Raw genomic sequence first — 18,674 nt, forward strand, 5'->3', positions numbered from 1 at the left:
ATGATGGAAACCCTTTGTCCCCCAGCCTGGCGGGGGGGCGCTCCTGGGGCCCGGCCCCACTTCCCAGCCCCGCTCCTCAGCTCCCAGGTGGGGGGGGAATGAGACCCAGTGCAGCCGCATCCGAGCCCAGCCTCCCGCTGCTGCCTGCACCGAGAGCCTGGAAGGAGGTGGGAGAGAGCAGCAGCAGCGTCGGTGCCCTGAGCCCTCGCCGGAGCCATTCAAACCCTGCTGTGGGCTCGGAGCAGGCGCTGCTCCCCGGAGCCAGGAGCTGCTGGGGCTGCTCTGGAGGCGAGCAAGGGATTCGTGCAGCAAAGCCTGGGCCGGGGAGGGCAGGGGCAGCGGCCAAGGGAGGCCCGAGGAGCCCGCACGGAGCCTTCCAGGTGCTGCAGACCCAATGGGCTCTGCCCTGGGCGCATCCCCTGCCCGGGGATCTCCCTGCAGGCTCCTCGGGCTCCTGGATGCGGTTGGGGTCCATTGAAGCAGCGCTGAGCCCGTTCCTGCACCCGACCCGACCCGGCGCCGCTTCTGCCGGGCTGGCAATGGGAGCGGGAACAATGTGCTCTTCATTCCCAGCCCTGCCGCCCTCCCTGCAGGGTGCAGCTGGGTGCGCGCCAGCAGCGGCACTGTTCGCCCGGCTGCTTTGGGCTGGAGCATGCGAATGAGGGCTCATTACGGCAGCTCCGGACCAGACCGGCTCAGTAACCACCAACCCCCACCAAGACCCCCCCGGGATGGGGCCTGATGCAGGGATCCAGCAGCCCCGGGGAAGGGGATGTGTGAGGTCCCCTCGCTCCAGAGCCCCTCCTTGAGCCTCTTGCATGAGTGCCCCTGCCCTGGCCTGAGGCACCGAACCTTCCCCAAAGCATCACTTGGCAGCTCCAGTGCCTGAAGGGGCTGCAGGAAACCTGGAGAGGGGCTTGGGACAAGGGCCTGCAGGGACAGGCCAAGGGGAACGGCTTGAACCTGCCACAGAGGAGACTGAGATGAGCTCTTAGGCAGAAGCCCTTCCCTGTGAGGGTGCTGAGGCGCTGGCACAGGGTGCCCAGAGAAGCTGTGGCTGCCCCATCCCTGGCAGTGTTCAAGGGCAGGTTGGACACAGGGGCTTGGAGCAAGCTGCTCTAGTGGAAGGTGTCCCTGCCTGTGGCAGGGGTTGGAGCTGGGTGAGCTTTAAGGTCCCTTCCAACACAAACCCCTCTGTAGTCCCTGTGGGATTGAGCTCCCAGCATTCAATCAGCTCCAGCATGAGGCTGAGCAGGGAGGCACCAGCACACCCCAAAAACTGGGTGGGGGGAGCAGCGCCCCATGTCCTGCTTCTGAGCCACCTCCCCTGGGAGCATCTCCTGGGCTCTGGCTCTGGCTGGAGATGGCAGCGCTGGGACAGGGGAGCAGAGGGCACTGAGAGCGGCTCTGACCACGGCTTTCAGCCCTGGGGTTTCTGCAAACACCGGCTCTTTATTGCATCTCTCACAAGAATAAACTCTGCTTCTGCAGGGAGCTTTGGGTACAAACATCCTTACAAAAAGTGAAGTTCTTGTATCAAGAGAGCTTGGTCCTGACCCTCCCTGCGGGTGGCGCTGGGGACACGAGCGATGCCCCCGTGTGCGTCTGAGCCAGGGAGGGGACGGGGCTGTGCCCGCACAGCCGGGACCTCGTACCGGGGTAGGACACCGAGTACCTGATGGGGCTCACGGCTCAGGTGTGGGGCAGCGCTGGCGGCTGTCCCAGGGGGTTAAAGCTAAGCGTGGGGCCAAGCGAGGGGATGAGCACCCGTGGTCCCCAAGAGCTATTGCTATGGACGGAGGAGGATGTTCCTGAGTGGGAGGAAGGCTCTGCCCCAACCCGGCTGGGCCGTGCCAGCAGCTCAGCGCCGGGGTGGGCGAAGGCAGCAGCTCAGGAGCCGCACACAACGCGGCAGAGGCGGCCGTGGAGCTGCCCCTGCACGGGCTCAGAGGCCAGGGCCTCCCCGTCCACCGTCATGATGCCCGCGGCCGTGCGCGGCTCCAGGCGGAAGGCCCGGACGGGGACGTAGCACAGGTGGGGACAGTTCAAGTCCAGGTGGGTCCCTCTGGCCATGGCCAGGAAGATCCTGAGCAGCGCCGCGCGGCTGATGCCAGCCTTCAGGTAGAAGAGGTGGATGCAGCCGTCGTGCAGCCGCGCCGCCGGTGCCATCAGCAGGTTGGTGCCCAGGTGGGACTGGTAAATGGCGTAGACGGTGACAAACTCCTCCTCGGGGACCACGGTCCAGTGCGCCGGCACCGGCTGCCCCAGCGGCACCAGCAGCGAGTCGGGGGGCAGCGCCCCCGGTGCTGCGGTCCCCGCTGGCAGCGGGATGTGGCCCTTGGTGACGGGCTCCGGGGGGTCCCGGGGGTTGCCCTGCGCCGTGGGGCCAAGGGGCAGGTAGGAGAGGCGGCCCTGGTACACCCGCAGCTTGGCCAGGCACTGCAGCGTGCCCAGCGTGAAGCGGGCATTGCCCAGCCAGCGGTACTTCTCGCTGTCGATGTCCACGTCCGAGATGAAGCCCCAGCCGAAGCCCAGGAAGGAGAAGAGGCGCTTGCCCGAGGCTGTGCTCAGCGACACCAGGTCCATCTGCGTGTGCAGCCCCTTGCACAGGATGAAGGTGCAGTTCGTCAGCAGCTTCTTCTTGGCGACGTGATCGTTGCTGCGAGGGATGGAGAAAGGTGAGTTTGGGCTGGACCCAGCACTGGTGCCGTATCCGTGTGTCAGAACATATCCCAGCTGGGTGACGGTGTCCCTCAGGGACAGCTGCTGGGAGAGGTTTTGCTTGGGGGGGGGGGAAGTATAAACCAGCTCTGAAAGACAGACCCAAGCCAGGGCTGCTGGGTCAGGGCAATCCCAGTCCTGCAGCAGGACCAGCTCTGCCTGGGGTGGATCCTTTAGGGAAAAGCTTTGCCAGACTCAGAGCCTGGAGAGGAGGAAGGATGTGGGGGGATGTGGGGAGGCAGCCTGATGCTCACAGGGACCAGCCTGCAGGGAGGTGGGGACCCAGAGGAGCCCCCCTGTGCTGGGATCAGCTGGGATGGAGCCTTTCCCCCCCCATCCTGCTCCCCACGGGGCTCACCCTGCGTAGTAGTTGATGGAGGCAGCCAAGGCGTTCCCAGAGCCCCCGGGCAGGATGCACAGCGGCTTCTTCATGGCCTCCTCCCAGTCCGGCCGCTCCATGAGCCCATTCACCACCTACAGGATGGAGGCAGCTTGAGGCAGGGACCCGGCAGACCCGGGGCCACGCTGGGTCCCTCCATGGACCCGTCATGGTGAGCTTGCCCCTCTCCAAGCACGGTGCCAGCCTCCCTTTGCTGTTCTCTGCCTGTCTCAAAGCCCCCCAGGCACCCTGTTGCGCCCAGCCCGAGCAGGGGATGCCCTTGGTGCCCCTCACCTCGTACATGAGCCCGTCCCCGGACATCACCACCAGCGCGTCCCACTGCGACAGGTCCTCGTCCCGCACCTTCTCGTGTGCGTGGTGGGGTCTCTCTGCGGGGGGAAACAGAAAGAGCCGAGCGTCACCTCCATGCCCCTGCCCTGCCGCTGCCAGCCCCCGGGGCGCCAGGCGGGGCTGCGGGAGGTGAGGCAGCACCAACCCATCCGAACCGGGCGATGCTGCGGGTACGAGCCCCTTGATGGAGCCCGGCCCAGCGCAGCAGCACCCAGGCAGGGGCCCAGGCCAGGAGGAGGGGACTCACCCGTGACGAAGACGCTGGCAGCGACATCAGCCTCGGCCAGCATGGGCTGCACCACGGCCTGGAAGTCCTCAAGAGCACGGCCAGCCCCGCTCTGGGGGTTCAGCAGCACCAGCGCGCGGCAGGGCCGGGGCAGCACCCCATAGCTGTCACCTGCGGGGAGGGACGGGGCTCAGGGGCGTTGTGAGCACAGCCCCGCAGCGGGAGGAGCTGCTCCCCATCCCCAAGCTCCATGGGCCCTGAGGACACGGGAGGTGAGCAGGGATGGAGAGGAGATGGGGACACAGGGTCCTGCAGGGACTCGTCCTGTGCTCTCCCGCAACCAGCAGAGATGTTAGAGGGAAGTTCAGGTTAGGTAGAAGGAAGAAGCTCTTCCCTGTGAGGGTGCTGAGGCGCTGGAACGGGCTGCCCAGAGATGTGGGGACTGCTCCATCCCTGGCACTTCCAACCCCAACTAAATAATTCTATGTTTGACCCCAGGCTGGAGCCCCGCAGCACCCAGTGGAACCAGGGCTCTGCAGTACAGAGCATCCCTGAGCATCCCAGCGCTGTGGATGCTGCTGGCTCCGCTTTCAGACACACCAGGGAAAGAAAGGTGGAAGCAAAGGGGAGGTTTGAAACCCACCCCTGGCTGAGCTTCCCCTGCTGAGCCCCACGGCTCAGCCCCTCAGTGTGCAGGGAGCCAAGCAAAGGGTCATAGATCCCAATTCCCAACAGTCTGCCAGATGGAGTGGGGCCAGGACAGCCCCCTGCACTGTCAGACAGACACTTCTGCTTCCTCTGCTCCCCACGGGGCTCAGGTTTAGTGTGAGGGCTGTAATTACCAGCCTGGCAGGGCTCCACATCCCTCTGCCCCCCCTGCGCCCGGTGCTCCCTGGGAGGGTGGACCCCTGGGTGCTGCTTGGGCCCCATGAGCAGGGCTCCATGCATGGAGCTCCTGCAGTGCCTCTGGGGCCTGCCGGCCCTGCGGGATGAAGCAAGGCTGGGGGTGTCCCCACCAGCTCTGGGCCCCCGAAGCCATGGGGGGGTGCCTGCCCAGGGCTGCGCCTGCTGACTCAGCACAAATGGCTGCTCCGTCAGGAGCTGAGTCAGGAGAACAGGCACTTCCCAGCACCATCCCAGCACCACCTAACCCGGGCAGAGCCGGCCAGCCTGCGGGGCTGGGGCTGTCCTCCTGCCCCCCCATCCACACAATGGGGTGATGTGAGCTTTTGGAACACACGAGAAGCTGAACACCCCCCACACCACCACCACCACCCCAGGCACGAGGGCAGGGAGAGGGGAGCCTGGGGACAGGGATGTGGCAGCAGGGCCATGGGGACACCCAGCATCACAGCGGGGCCTCCCCAGCGGCTGGCAGAGCCGCACACGCTGCCCTGTGGCATCCCCCCTGCATGCCCATGCAGCCCTGGGAGCACGGCTCATTCAGCACCATCAGGCCGATGTCTTTGGCCCCAGCAATGACCCGGTGAGGCCCGATCACCCTGCAGGAAACCTCCTTGGGACCACGCCGGCTGCTCAGGACCTGCCACCGAGGCCACACCAATGCTCTGCCCATGAGAGCCCCTTCAGCCAGGGCTGAGCCTGGGTTCAGGCGCTGCCCCCCACCTTCCCCAGCCCCTTATCAGTGGGTGCCAGACATGAGGGACCTGCTGCCCTCAGGACAGCAGCGGGGCAGGGATAATGGGCAGTGAGCAGGGCCGGGCTGGACACAGTCGCTCCTCTCCAGTCACCACCAGCACTAAACCCCCTCGGATCAAGCAGCAGAGCCCCCAGGCAGGGATTGTGCTTCAGCCCTGGCTGATGGAGGCAGGTGATGGGGGATTTTCTGCCTCTTTCTCCCCCCCCCCCCCAACTCTAGAGGATGCAGTTGGAGCATGAAGCACTTCAGGAACCTCAGTGCAATTTTGAAACCCACACCGTCTCTAACCAGCCACATCATTCCTGACCTACACACACGGGTCTGGCCTGAAAGTCCTGCCTGGACCTGTGGTGCTGCCCCTGGGCAGGGGGTTACAGCTGAGATCCCAGGATCTGCTCCTTGGCTGGGTGGGGAAAGGCATCAGGGACACAGAGGGATGCCACAACTCCATCCCGAGGAACAGATTGCCGGGACCAAGGTGTGAGAAGGGCCTGGGCCGTGGTCCTGGTGCGGGATCAGTGACACCGGCAGCACCAGGCAGAGGTGAGTGCTGGTTCAGAGGCAGAGCCCAGCAGCGTGATGCTCAGGGTGGGACAGAGGTCAGCAGCATCCCCCTTCTGTTGCAAAACACAGGCAGGCCCCTGGCATCCCAGCAGAGCTCAGCCACTTCCCGGCCCCGCGCGGCTGCCTCCAGCCTCAAAGGCTGCGGCTGAGGCTGAGCAGACGTTGAGTCAGCAGGAGGAAGGGGCTTGAGCTGCTGCCAGTGCAGGCTCTGCTCTGCCCCTCTGCCCACATCCCCACATGTGCCACGTGTCCCCAGTGCGCTCAGCGGGGACCACGGCTCCATCACCAACAGCTCCGTTGTACCCCTGCATCCTCCTGGAGGCTCCCTGGGCACAAGGAACAAGGCTGCTGGGGACAGGGAGTCCTGCCCTGGCGTGAGGCCGGGTCAGTGTCACCTCTGCATGGCAAAGGGGTCCCCCAAAACACATCCTGCACCCATGACACCATGGCCGGTGCCAGCAGCTTCCTGCCACAGCCAGGGCTGGACTTCCCCAGCAGGACACAATCCCGGGGAGGGTTTGCAGGTGGGACCCTGGGTTAGAAACTGCTCAGGGAGGGGGTTTCCCCCCTTGGGGTGAAGTAAGGAGGGGGAAGCTTCGCTCGTGCCGGGGCTCTCCCCGGGGGATGCAGGAGCTGAGGCCAGGACGGGCTCCCCGAGGCCCCTCACTGCAGGGGCAGGGCGGCAGGATTGGTGCGCACGGACTCACCCGCAGCTTCCCCAGCTCGGCCCTTATCTGTCCCGCACAGGCCGCGCTGGGGCAGCGCAGGGTGTGGTGAGAGGCATTTTTAGCTCGTCCCGACCTGGGGGAGGAGGTTTAGCAAATCCTTTTGGAGCCCTCAGCTCCGCACCGCCTCCCCCCGTCCTCCTTCCCCGGGCTCCCCTGAGGCTCCTGCCCCAGCACCTCCCTCACGCTGCCTGCGAGGGATTCCAAGCGCTTGGAGGCTCCCAGCTGCAGAGTTCGGGCTGGAATTGGAGCCGGGGAACTGGTTTTGCCCCGGCCCCGTTCTCCTGGGTTTTTGTTTTGTGTGAAAAGTAGCAGAAAGTTGCGTTGTAGCTGCAGGTCACGTAAAAAAGCCGCATTTCCAGAGCCGAGCAGGGAAGCGCTGGGCTAAATGGGATCTGACAGGATGGATCCCCCTAACCACATGCCTCTTCCTTCCCAAGTCTGAGCAGTGCGACTGGGCAGCTGAATAAATGAAGTAGTGCATATAATTGAATCCCTGCTCTGATGTTCCAACACACGCCAGCCCTGCCCTGACAGCCAGAGCTGGGGACCCGGGCCCCAAACCAGCATCTCCCCTTGAAGCTGGTGGCAGCTCCTGGGGGGCTGAGGGTGCTCTGGGACCCCCGGGGATCTCGGGGGGGATTCACCTGCCGGGACCTGGCTCCTGTCCCGCCTGCGTCAGCACCGATGGCTCCTTTGGTTCTCTTGCTTAATTCTGCCCTTTGGAGCTCTGAACTGAACCGGGGGGGGGGAGGAGGAGGGAGGTGCAAAGGGCCCCCGTGGGGCCACCACGGCCCTGCTTCCCCTTCCATTTAGGGGTGAAAGGGGCTTAAGGCACCCCCGGGGCTGTCCCCGTGTCCCCACCCTCCGATCCAGGTGACCCCTCGGCGACGCGGATGCCCCCTCCCCGTCGGGCCCTGCGGTGGAGGGGTCCGGGTCCGCGTCCGCGCCCCCCCCCGCGGCACTCACCGTCCTGCACGGGCACGGCGGGCACCGAGAGCTCCCGGATGCGGCGGCTCCAGGCCTGGGCGATGCGCAGGTTGCCCTCGGCGTCGGGTCCCCGGTAGACGCGGAAGGTCCGCTCCAGGCGCTGGCGGGCGGGCGAGCACCAGCGCGGGCCGCGGAGTGGGTAACAGACCACCGAGAAGCAGGCGGCGGCGGCGGCGGCGGGGAAGGCGGCGGAGCTCACGCAGTCGGCCAAGCGGAGCGCGGCGTCGGGGCCGGCCGAGCCCCCGGAGGAGCCTCCGGGCCGCCGCACCTGCAGCTCCCGGGCCGTCAGCACCAGCGAGCAGGAGGCGGCTCCGGGACCCGGCCCCGCACCGAAAACACCCTGAAGTAGCACTGGGCCCCCCCCGGGCTCCGGGGGAGCGCGGCGGCCGGCGGCCATCGGCGCTGGAACGGGGAACGGGACGCGCCGGGGAGCGCCGCCCGCCGCTGCTCGCTGCTGACGCCCGCCGCGCCGCACGGCTATGGCAGGCGGGGCGGCCCCATTCATAAAGTGTAACCCACCCCCGGCACCGCTCCTCCCGGCGGCGGGGACCGGCCCCGAGCTCCACGCACCCCTGCCCGCCTGCCTCAGTTTCCCCAGGCGCCGCCCCGGGGAGGTGTCACCGGAACGTCCGGCTGGAGCAAGGGATGTGCGAAGGCAAAGCGATGCCGTGGTGGCTCTGCCCTGGGCGGGGGAGTGTCCGGTGTGGTGCTGCCGTGGTGCCGGGGCTGGCGCGGCACCGACCACGCGGCTCCTCCACCGGGAGAGCAGCAGGTCGGGTCCAGCAGCGCAGCGATGGCCGCGGGCAGGGGTCCTGCCCCGCTCCCTCACCCCACGCTGCGTGAACAGCGTTTAGCAGCATCTCTGCAGCCGGGACAGGGTGAGAGGAGCAGAGTGGGGAAATCGAGGCACAGTGGAGGACAGCGGAACAGCGGCGGGGTCACCTCCGGCAGGGAGGATGGAGGGGGATGATGCCCCTGGTGAATTGCCATCAGGTATCCGTGAGGGTCGGAGGGTGCCATGGGCACCGTGGATGGAGATGGGCTGCTCTGTGAACCCACCTGGGGCCTGCCTGGGGGGTGCTGGCAAGGCTGGGAGCTGCTCGGTGCCAGCAAAACTCACAGACAACAGCTTTTGATGGCGACAGGACTGACCTCACCCTCCCGAGGGGCTGCCGGGCTCCAGGGGGTCTGGCCCAGCTCAATAATGGATTCTTTTTGTTGCCAGCCACTTCCTCCTGGATGCAGCTCTGCTCCACATGCTCCAGCTGGTGCTTTGCTTGCAGGAGGCCCTCAGAGCTGAGCCTCTGCACAGGGAAGCGGGTGATAAGCACTCGGACAAGCCCATGGGAATGGTAAGGAAGGCAGAGGGGTGCCCCAGCCCTCAACCTGGGCCTTCCGCACCCCCTCCTCACCCCCACGCTTTGTGGCTGTGCTCATGGTGGTTTCACACACCATGTGCTGCTGGGCTGGCAGCAGCCTGAGACCCCATAGCCTTGAGCTCACACCTCAGGAGGCATCGCTCCTCACACTCACAGCAGTTTAATTAACAGCGAGCCCTCAGCCCTGCTTCATCCTGCCGAAACTGGCCAAAAACTGCAGGGAGGGCATGGGATGACACAGTCAGGTCTTGCTGGTGACCTAAACAGAGCTGAGACGCCCTGATTTGGAACACTGTGCTTCCCAAAGAGACTTCCTGGGTGCTGCAGGTTCAAAGAGATGCTTGGAGGGGAGGTGGGCCAAACCCTGCTCCCAGCCTTCTGCTGGTGGATGCTTCCAGCTGGGGCACTGCAGCATCCACAGCTGATCCGGGGTAAGGTTTGAGCACAGCGCAGTGTTTGTAAACAGCCCCGAGGCCCTGGGCAAGGTGTCAGGGGAGGAAATAGCCGGCTGCTGGGTGTGCAGCGCCCTGACCTGCCCCTCTCCCTGCTCGGTGACTAACGTGCTCCCGATTTCCGCTCAGGAAGGCACGAGACGCAGTGGGAGGATGTGAGAGCAGAGCTGTCTCACTGCTCCCCGCAGGTGCACGGGGTGATGGGGCGGCTTCGGGCTCTGTCCTCACCACGCCACATCCATCCATGGCCCCGTGCCGCAGGGGTCCCCTTACCCTGCCTGAGCTTTAAATAGGAGCGGAATGCCCAGCCAGGCTCTGCTGGCCACAGCTGTGAGCTGGGAAAGGGGCTGAGAGTGGCTTCCCGGTGGGTTGTTGAAGGCGGCAGTGCCATGGGAAGGTTTAGGGCAGTGCTGCCCATGGTGGGGATGCAGGGAATGAGGGGGCTGCAGCCAGGTTTTCCTCAGATGGGGAATGGGACCAGCACAAACTCAACCTCCGTGATGAGCTTTTCCATCTCAGTGCTGGTCTATGAGCCCGTCCCAGTGCTGTGCCACCCTGGGTGGATGCTTTGTACCACGGAGACCCCAGTGCCCACCACCAGCCCCACGTGGGTCCCTGTGCTCTGCTTCCACAGCCACGCGTTGATTCAGCTCCATCCCACATGGACACCACTTGCTTGGCTCCAGATGCGATGGCTCATACGGAAGTGGGATCACTTCCTTCGCCCTCAGTGCTGATAAACAGTCCTCTGGGCCTATCTTAATTACAGGAGCTTTAACGAGCTCCTTTGACCCAAGCAGCAGCCTGAAGGGTGCTCAGCAGTCTGCAGGTCAGGTTTGTCCTGATCCACTCCATTCCCAGTGCTGCAGAGGCCACGTATGTGGGAGAGCAGTGTGGGAATGTGGGTTGGGGATGTTGTGGGGACAGAGGGTGGTGAATGCCCCCCCCACCACCACTGCAATGGGTGCTCAGTGCAGGGTGTCCAGGCCAGCCATGACCATGGAGACCGCCGGTGTCTCTTCAAGAGCAAACACCCCACAAACTCTTGTCCTGGAGGGCCTGTGGGGTACCCCAGACCTCACCAATGTCATCTAGGGAAGCAGGGTTGTACATCCAGAGTGCCGTGCCCCTGCAGAGGGTGGTGGATGCTCCTGTGGTTGGGGAAACTGAGGCAGAAGCAGCAGACAAGGTATGCCTTGAGTTGTGCCATCAGCCAAGGGTTAAATGTGGCAATTCAGCATCCCCTCAGCTCCCTCCTGCTCCAAGCTGCTTAGAGGAGCTGCTGCCCACAGAGAGCTTGGCATGGGGGAAGAAAGCAGAGGCTGGGGGCTTCCTGGCCCTGCCTTAGTCCTTCATCATGCTGATGCGTGGCTCTCCATGCCAGGACAAGCCTGGATTTCAGGCTCCTGCTGCCTACACAGCAGCGACAGGCTCTGGAGGAGGCGTGCAGAGGACACAGCTCTGCAGCAGGTTGAACGGCAGCGTTTCCTTCCGAGCCACACAGCAGCTCCTCCAGCTCCCTGCCTGCTCTGCTGCAGCCGCCTGGGGACAGGAATGGGATGCACTCATCCTGGATCCGTCTCTTTTAGCATCATTCCTGCTGCTGAAGGTACTTGTCTCAAGGTGGATCCAGAAATAGTGTGTCTGTGTGCTGCAGCGGGGCTGGCAGGGCTGCAGGGCTTGGCAGGGGGACAGCCACCCACTGCAGCACTGGGAGCGTTCCAGGCAGTGCCTGCAGGAGCGGCCAGGGCAGGGATGGAGCCACTCTGGGGCAGCCCGAGGCCAGGGAATGCAGCTCAGCCCCTCACCACTGGGGCTCATGGGGAGCAGTCTCCCAGGGAGATGCTGGTGCTGACCCATGGGACCAGCGGGGCAGGAGGGGACAGCAACAACAGGTATCTCATGTGGGAGAGTGATTGGGATCGCATCCCACCTGAGGTGCATGAGCCAGGACACAGGTTTTGGGTCTGTCATTGATTTGGGGTAGAACTCTGGCAAGTGGCTGCACCCCCGGTGCTGGCTCCATGAACCATAGCAGTGGGTATCATCCATAGCAGTGGGTATCACCCATAGCAGTGGGTATCACCCAATAGCAGTGGGTATCTACCCATAGCAGTGAGTATCTACCCATAGCAGTGGGTATCATCCATAGCAGTGGGTATCACCCATAGCAGTGGGTATCACCCAATAGCAGTGGGTATCACTCACAGCAGTGGGTATCACTCACAGCAGTGGGTATCATCCATAGCAGTGGGTATCACCCCTAGCAGTGGGTATCATCCATAGCAGTGGGTATCACCCATAGCAGTGGGTATCATTCATAGCAGTGGGTATCATCCATAGCAGTGGGTATCACACCTAGCAGTGAGTATCTACCCATAGCAGTGGGTATCATCCATAGCAGTGGGTATCACCCATAACAGTGGGTATCACCCATAGCAGTGGGTATCATCCATAGCAGTGGGTATCACTCACAGCAGTGGGTATCACCCATAGCAGTGGCTACTACTCATAGCAGTGGGTATCATCCATAGCAGTGGGTATCACCCATAGCAGTGGGTATCATCCATAGCAGTGGGTATCACCTATAGCAGTGGGTATCACCCACAGCACTGGGTATCACTCACAGCAGTGGGTATCACCTGTAGCAGTGGGTACCACTCATAGCAGTGGGTATCACCCATAGCAGTGGGTATCACCCATAGCAGTGGGTACCACCCATAGCAGTGGGTATCACCCATAGCAGTGGGTATCACCCCTAGCAGTGGGTACCACCCCTAGCAGTGGGTATCACCCATAGCAGTGGGTACCACTCACAGCAGTGGGTATCACCCCTAGCAGTGGGTACCACCCATAGCAGTGGGTATCACCCATAGCAGTGGGTACCACCTATAGCAGTGGGTATCACCCACAAGCCCAGCTTCACACAGGGCTTAACCCAGGCAGTTTCTCAACCTCTGAGGAGCTCGGGGTTTCAGCAGCTCCTCAATCACAGCCAGGCTTTGACCGGCTGGGGGCTGCCACCCCCCCTTGCCAAGCTCTCAGCACAGCCCAGGACCACAGGGGCTCACTCAAAGCAGCTGAGCTCATTCCTGATGCTTGACTCAGGGATATTTCTGAGGTCAGGCCCTGTGCTTGGGGAAACACTCCCAGATGTCCTATGAGAAGCTGCTGAGTCTGGAATAACCACACACCCCCACCACTGGCTCAGGCATGAAGTCACCCCCATGAGTGTTCCTGGCATCAGAGCGATGGAGGCCAATGTACTGCTGTTTGATCTCCCCCCCTTGGCTGGAGGAAGCCAAGCTTCAGGCCGTTGTTGCAGGGTTTTCACCACTTCCCTGCAGCGGTTTCCTGCATGATGTGAGCAGAGGAATTTTTGGGAGGTGAGTCAGAGGCTGCAATGAGAACCACTGGGCTGGGGCAGTTACGTATGGGGGACACAGCATCCCACCACAGCATCCCGTTGCTGGCCTGGGGAAGCAGAGGAGGGATTTGCTGCAGCAGTTCCCACAGCTCCTCTCTCCCTGCCGGGTTCCGGCCACCCCAGCCCAGCTCCAGGGTGGCATTTGGTAAAGGAGAAAGGGCAAAACCTGGTTCTGCTTTGCAGGGTTATCCTGTGTCAGCCCCACACGTGAACCCACCCCACAGCGAACACCCTGGTGCTCTCTGGGAGCAATGCAGGACTTGGCAGAGCTGAGAAGCCGCCCTCGCTGGGGGCTGACACTCAGTGTATAACGCTGGGTTTGGGTATCACAGCCTCCCAGATGGACCCTTTCTTGGCTGTGACCCCCCCCTGCCCATCCCTTCCCTGAGCACTGCTCAAGCCCCTCAGCTCAGAACACGGCAGCGAGGGAGGCTGAGCCTGGATAAGCCTTTCGAAAGGAGCTAAACCCGCCTAAAGCCGGCGCTGTTCCCTGACCCGCCCTCCTAATCTGCCCTCTGATAATGGAATAATGAAGCACTGTCAGGCCTTGCTCTCTGCCATGCTCCGGGCGGAGGGCTCTGCTGCCTCTGAGCATGCCAGGAGCTGGGATACTCCTTGCTCCCCAAGTTACCAAGGGCTCCTTTCTCCTCTGCCCGGCTGTAAAGGCAGGTGGGACTGTCAGGGGAACCGGCGGCTCCCTTTTCCCCGGAGAAAGGCTGGCTGCTGCAGGGATAACAGCCACAATCTCAGCTCCACGGGGCCGATCCCAACCCCACCGTGTGGGATCCATCCCCGCTGCGTGGCTCTGAGCATCCCAGGAGGCAGCGGGAGGATGGAGCTGGAGCAGAGGCCCCAGCATCAGCACTAGGCTGCTGTGTTGAGCTGCCGAGGGAGGAGCGAGCTGGCCGCGGGTGGGACGGCGTGAATGAGCCCTTGCTCCTGCTCCGGCACACCTGATGGCTGGCAGGCCAGGAGGGAAGCGCTCTGGAGGAGGGCAGCAGTAAATCCCCGCGCTGGGCCCGGGGAGGAGCTGAGCACCCTGCAGAGGTGCTGGGTCCCCCTCCCTGCCCTTGGGGTCCGTCCCTCCTTGCTCCCCCTGCCTGGGTGCTGCTCAGGGTTTGGCCCAGCTGTCCCCATCCCTTGGTGGGAGCAGGGGGGCCCTCAGCACTCAGCCAGCTTCTACACCATAGAAATAGCCTGTGCCCACCCAAAGGGTTCCCTTTTTCACCTCCTTCCTTTAGGACAAAGCCAGCTGCTTGTGATGGGTGAAGCTGGGTGCTGTGACGGTGCAAGGCAGCAGCAGCCATCACTAAACACAACTCTGGATGAAGGTGAGGGAGAGCCTGGGTTGGGGTGCCCATAGGGGGTATCTGTGCCCCCCAGCAAATGGATCCTGCAGCTTGGGAGGCTTCATCAGGTAGGTAACTGTGAGGTGGTTTTGAGGGATGCTGGGGGGAGATGAAACGTCCCACCCTGGTGCTTGGGCAGTGCACACAAATGCATTTCTCTCTCGTTTGCATTGAGGATGCTGCATCTTAACGAGGGCTGGAGAGAGCCAACCTTTAATGAAGTGTTCAGCTGAGGAGGACTGACAGCAACGCTGCAGCTCCCAGCCAAGCATGGAATGTTTCTGACAGGAGCTGTGGCTGGAGGCATTGCTTGTGTCACACACACGTGCACCAGAGCAGTGGGGTCACTGCTGAGCCATGGAGGTGTGCAGCCCCCATGCCCTGAGTGCAGCCCCCATGTCCTGACTGCAGCCCCATGTCCAATTACAGCCCCCATATCTTGACTGTAGCCCCCATGTCCTGACTGCAGCCCCCATGCCCTCACTGCAGCCCCATGTCCTGACTGCAGCCCCATATCCAGACTGCAGCCCCATGCCCTCACTGCAGCCCCCATGTCCTAACTGCAGCTCCCATGTCCTGACTGCAGCCCCATGCCCTGAGTGCAGCCCCCATGCCCTGAGTGCAGCCCCCATGCCCTGAGTGCAGCCCCCATGCCCTGAGTGCAGCCCCCATGCCCTGACTGCAACCCCCAAGACCTGACTGCAGCCCCCATGTCGAGTGCAGCCCCATGTCCTGACTGCAGCCCCATGTCCTGACTGCAGCCCCCATGTCCTGACTGCAGCCCCATGTCCTGCGTGCAGCCCCATGTCCTCACTGCAGCCCCATGTCCTCACTGCAGCCCCATGCCCTCACTGCAGCCCCATGCCCTCACTGCAGCCCCATGTCCTCACTGCAGCCCCATGCCCTCACTGCAGCCCCATGCCCTCACTGCAGCCCCATGTCCTGACTGCAGCCCCATGCCCTCACTGCAGCCCCATGCCCTCACTGCAGCCCCATGTCCTGACTGCAGCCCCATATCCTCACTGCAGCCCCGTGTCCTGACTGCAGCCCCATATCCTCACTGCAGCCCCATGTCCTGACTGCAGCCCCATATCCTCACTGCAGCCCCGTGTCCTGACTGCAGCCCCATATCCTCACTGCAGCCCCATGTCCTGACTGCAGCCCCATATCCTCACTGCAGCCCCCATGCCCTCACTGCAGCCCCCATGCCCTCACTGCAGCCCCATGTCCTGACTGCAGCCCCCATGCCCTCACTGCAGCCCCATGCCCTCACTGCAGCCCCCATGCCCTCACTGCAGCCCTCATGTCCTCACTGCAGCCCCATGCCCTCACTGCAGCCCCATGCCCTCACTGCAGCCCCATGTCCTCACTGCAGCCCCCGTGCCCTGACTGCAGCCCCATGTCCTGACTTCCTCCCCTTTCCGTCAGGCGATGCCACTTCTGCAGTGCCTGGAAAGGCCTCTCCCTCCAGCAGAACGAGGCCGTGTCCCGCCGATGCAGCTCCCGCCGATGCCGTCCCGCCGATGCCGAGCACACTCGCCGGGTCCGGGGGGGCCAGCACAGGCCTCTGCCCCACGGGCTGGGGCACGAGCGCTCCGCTTACACGACTCCTTCAGCGCCTGTACCCGGCGACGGACTTCGCCCTCACACCCAACGAGCCCGGAGGCCCTCGGGCAGCCTGACAGAGCGTGTTCCCTTGGGAGGCGGTGCCGAGAGCGGGCTGAGCGCCAGCACTGCCCCCTCAGGGCCGCCATCCCCGCCGTGGGCCGCTGAGGGGACAGCCCCCGGCCCCGAGCACGGCCTCCCGCCCCGCCTGCCATAGAGCGAGGCTAGAGCGCCGCCGCAGCCCGCCCCGCCTGCCATAGAGCGAGGCTAGAGCGAGGCTAGAGCGCCGCCGCAGCCCGCCCCGCCTGCCATAGAGCGAGGCTAGAGCGCCGCCGCAGCCCGCCCCCGCCTGCCATAGAGCGAGGCTAGAGCGCCGCCACAGCGCTTCCGCCGGGCCGCCATCTTAGGCGCGGGCAAGTGAAGCTGCCGCGGGCAGGAGCGGCCGCGCTGTCAGCAGCGCCGGGAGCGGGCAGCGCTCCCCGGCCTGAGCAGGGGGAGTGTTCACCGCCCTCACGCCTTCTCCTCAGGTACCGGCGCTTCCCGGGCAGAAGCTGGTAGCCGTGTTCCGCTGTGAGGGGCAGGGAGGCCGCTGTGCCCTCACCTAAGATGGCAGCGGGGGCGGTCTCTGCCGCGGGAAGATGGCGGCTGAGGGGAAGCGCGGTCTGGCCGGTGGCGGAACCCGCTTGGCTGGGTGAAGGAGCGGGAGGGGCTCCCCGGCCTCTTAGGGACCCCTTACCCCCCAGTTCCGGCTCCCCCCTTCCACCTGCCCGTGCCCCTTCCACACGCCGCCTTCCCAAGGAACCCTCTCTCTGCCTTGGTCCCCCCATTCCCCATTTTGGGGAGTGTTCTTCCCCGGTGCATGAGGGCGGGTTTGGGTTGGGGTTCGCTCTGCAGGCAACGCTCCCTCCCTTCCTCCCCATATCCCCCCGCCCCGTTGCTGCTCCATTTTAATAGCTGTTATTTCCACCTCCCCTTTCACACTTTGCCACGGGAATGGAGCAGCAAGGCCGCAGGTAGCGGGACGGCTCTCCTCCTCCTCCTCCCTCTTCCCCACCCCTTTGAGGGGCGGTGATCGTGGCGGAGAGGAAGAAAAGGATGCCACGGAAGCTCTTGTTGCCTTACAAATCTGTTTTCTCTCACTTCCGAGCTCCGCGGGGCTCGCATGACTCTGTGGCGATGAACGCGGCCAGAAGCGGCTACCGGGTCTTCTCGGCCAACTCCACGGCAGCCTCCACTGAGCTGGCGAAGCGGATCACGGAGTAAGTTCCCTCTCGTGCAAGTTTCTCCCCCCGCTCCTCCGGGCAGGCTCTTGGCGTCCTCCCTCCTTCCCCAGCCGCAGGCGGCTGCTGCAGGCACCGTTGCTGCAGAGGGGTTGCGCTGGGAGCCTCCAGCAGCTCTGCCCTTCTCCTCAGCACCAGCTCATCCCTGCCGGTAGCTCCGTTTGAACACTGGTGTCTTTGACATCCATTTCAGGGCTGGAAAGGCCAGGGTGCAGCAGAAGCTGTTACTTTTGGGAAGGGAGGAGGTGCAGCATGGCTGAGCAAACCTCAGAAAGCGTTTTGACTGGCTTGGGGGATGCTCGGAGCTCTCTCTGCTGCCTTTCACGGGCACAGGCTGCTGACCTTTTTTGCCCAACAGCTTCACTGCTTTGGGGTGTGCTGAGCGTGGCGTGAGTGCACCTTGGTGCAACAGCAGCGCTTGCACCAAGCACCGTGGATCTTGGTGGGGTGGGAGAGGTGGGCAGCACATGCTCACAAAGGAGGCTTTAGTTCAGAGGTAGAAGAAGTGTGCTCCTTGTTTCTCAGCCCATCAGTTAGGGCAGAGTTTGGATGCATTGGATGGGGGTGTAACAGCTGACTCCAGAACGGGGCTCCTGTGCACATAGGAGCACTGAGTCCCCCCTGACACTTGATTTTCTGCTTTGGATTAGTTTGGTTCAAACTGGGGCTGAACTGGGGCTTAAGACTCCCAGTTGAAGGGGCTTTTCTGAGGCAAGCATCTGTGGTTTGGGGAGCTGCCATCCTAAAGCTGGACTTGAATTTCCTTTCTGCGTCATAGCTACAGTTCATAGAAAGCTGCTCCCAAAATTGAGGGGGTTCAGTGTGTGTTTGCTGCAGCAGAGCAACTGGTGGCTGATCCATCTCCAAGGGGTGCTTATACTGTGAACGTTACTAAAGAGAGGTGTGCGGCTACCTTAAGCACAAGAGCATTGTGCTGTTTGTCCAGCTAGTTTAATAAACAGATTATCTCCATGAAGCTGATTTGGCTGTCTGGCTGGGATTGCTAGCATTGATGGGATGCATGTTGGATAATAGCGATGGGCTTCATTATGTGTGAGTCAGAGAGGGAAATCCTCTTGTTTGGGAGTGGAAAGCATTTTTTGGTTCATGTACTTTTCCTCTTTTTGGTCAGTTCTGGCACTGACACAACTCTGGAAATAAAATGTCTAAAAAAAGTAAGTTTTGCTGTAACAGATGGGACACGGTTTTACAGGACTTGCCCTGTTATGTCAACACAGAACATAACAGAAGTCCCCTGGGGGTGAGTAGACCTTCATGAGCTCTGTGCTCTCAGGACTGAAGGAGCAAAGGGCCAATCTTTATTCTTTGCTCTTCGTCTCTAAAAATAACTCCATTTTTAAACAGATGTAATGAGAAGAGGCAGGGAATGGGCTTCCCCAGGCCATGGCTATACCATGTGCGGATGGAACCCTCTGCAGGGTGCTCAGTGATGCTCTGAGTGACAGCAGGATCCAGGCAGTGACCTCCCTGCTGTCCTTCATGAAGTAAACTGCTAATAGAGGAGATGGGGGCTTCTCACCTTGGCTCTAACACCAGTGAGGAGTT

General features: G+C 62.9%; 2 protein-coding genes across 8 annotated transcripts in view; one reads left to right on the plus strand and one right to left on the minus strand.

Moving 5' to 3' along the window:
• Positions 1-1,432: 1,432 nt before the first annotated feature.
• SPHK1 (sphingosine kinase 1) lies at positions 1,433-8,198 on the minus strand. Its single transcript, XM_062639792.1, has 5 exons — positions 7,596-8,198; positions 3,699-3,848; positions 3,395-3,489; positions 3,080-3,195; positions 1,433-2,659 (listed from the first exon to the last, which is right to left on the minus strand). The coding sequence occupies exons 1-5, from the start codon at positions 8,119-8,121 to the stop codon at positions 1,891-1,893; spliced, it is 1,656 nt and encodes a 551-aa protein (XP_062495776.1). The 5' UTR covers positions 8,122-8,198; the 3' UTR covers positions 1,433-1,890.
• The window catches only part of PRPSAP1 (phosphoribosyl pyrophosphate synthetase associated protein 1), a 36,151-nt gene continuing 23,034 nt past the window's right edge, over positions 5,558-18,674 (plus strand). For 3 of the 7 annotated variants that reach the window (XM_062639796.1, XM_062639798.1, XM_062639801.1), the window contains exon 1: positions 16,976-17,087. In XM_062639796.1, the coding sequence (XP_062495780.1) occupies positions 17,005-17,087 (83 nt within the window). In that variant the 5' untranslated portion in view covers positions 16,976-17,004. Of the gene's footprint in view, positions 5,745-16,337; positions 16,356-16,412; positions 16,520-16,865; positions 17,088-18,674 lie in introns of those variants that run through there. The other 4 variants (XM_062639802.1, XM_062639795.1, XM_062639793.1 and 1 more) reach the window with 4 other exon arrangements.

The sequence above is a fragment of the Pezoporus occidentalis genome, unplaced genomic scaffold, assembly GCF_034315485.1.
Source record: "Pezoporus occidentalis ecotype Australia unplaced genomic scaffold, CSIRO_AGI_Poc_V1 ctg62, whole genome shotgun sequence".
Taxonomy (NCBI): domain Eukaryota; kingdom Metazoa; phylum Chordata; class Aves; order Psittaciformes; family Psittacidae; genus Pezoporus; species Pezoporus occidentalis.

Excerpts from the sequence above, each read along its gene's own strand:
- SPHK1 (XM_062639792.1), bottom strand. The coding sequence starts at position 8,121 with ATGAATGGGGCCGCCCCGCCTGCCATAGCCGTGCGGCGCGGCGGGCGT. Across the intron at positions 3,490-3,698 it reads TGCCAGCGTCTTCGTCACGG|AGAGACCCCACCACGCACAC; the intron begins GTGAGTCCCCTC and ends TTCCCCCCGCAG. Across the intron at positions 2,660-3,079 it reads TCCATCAACTACTACGCAGG|CAACGATCACGTCGCCAAGA; the intron begins GTGAGCCCCGTG and ends CATCCCTCGCAG.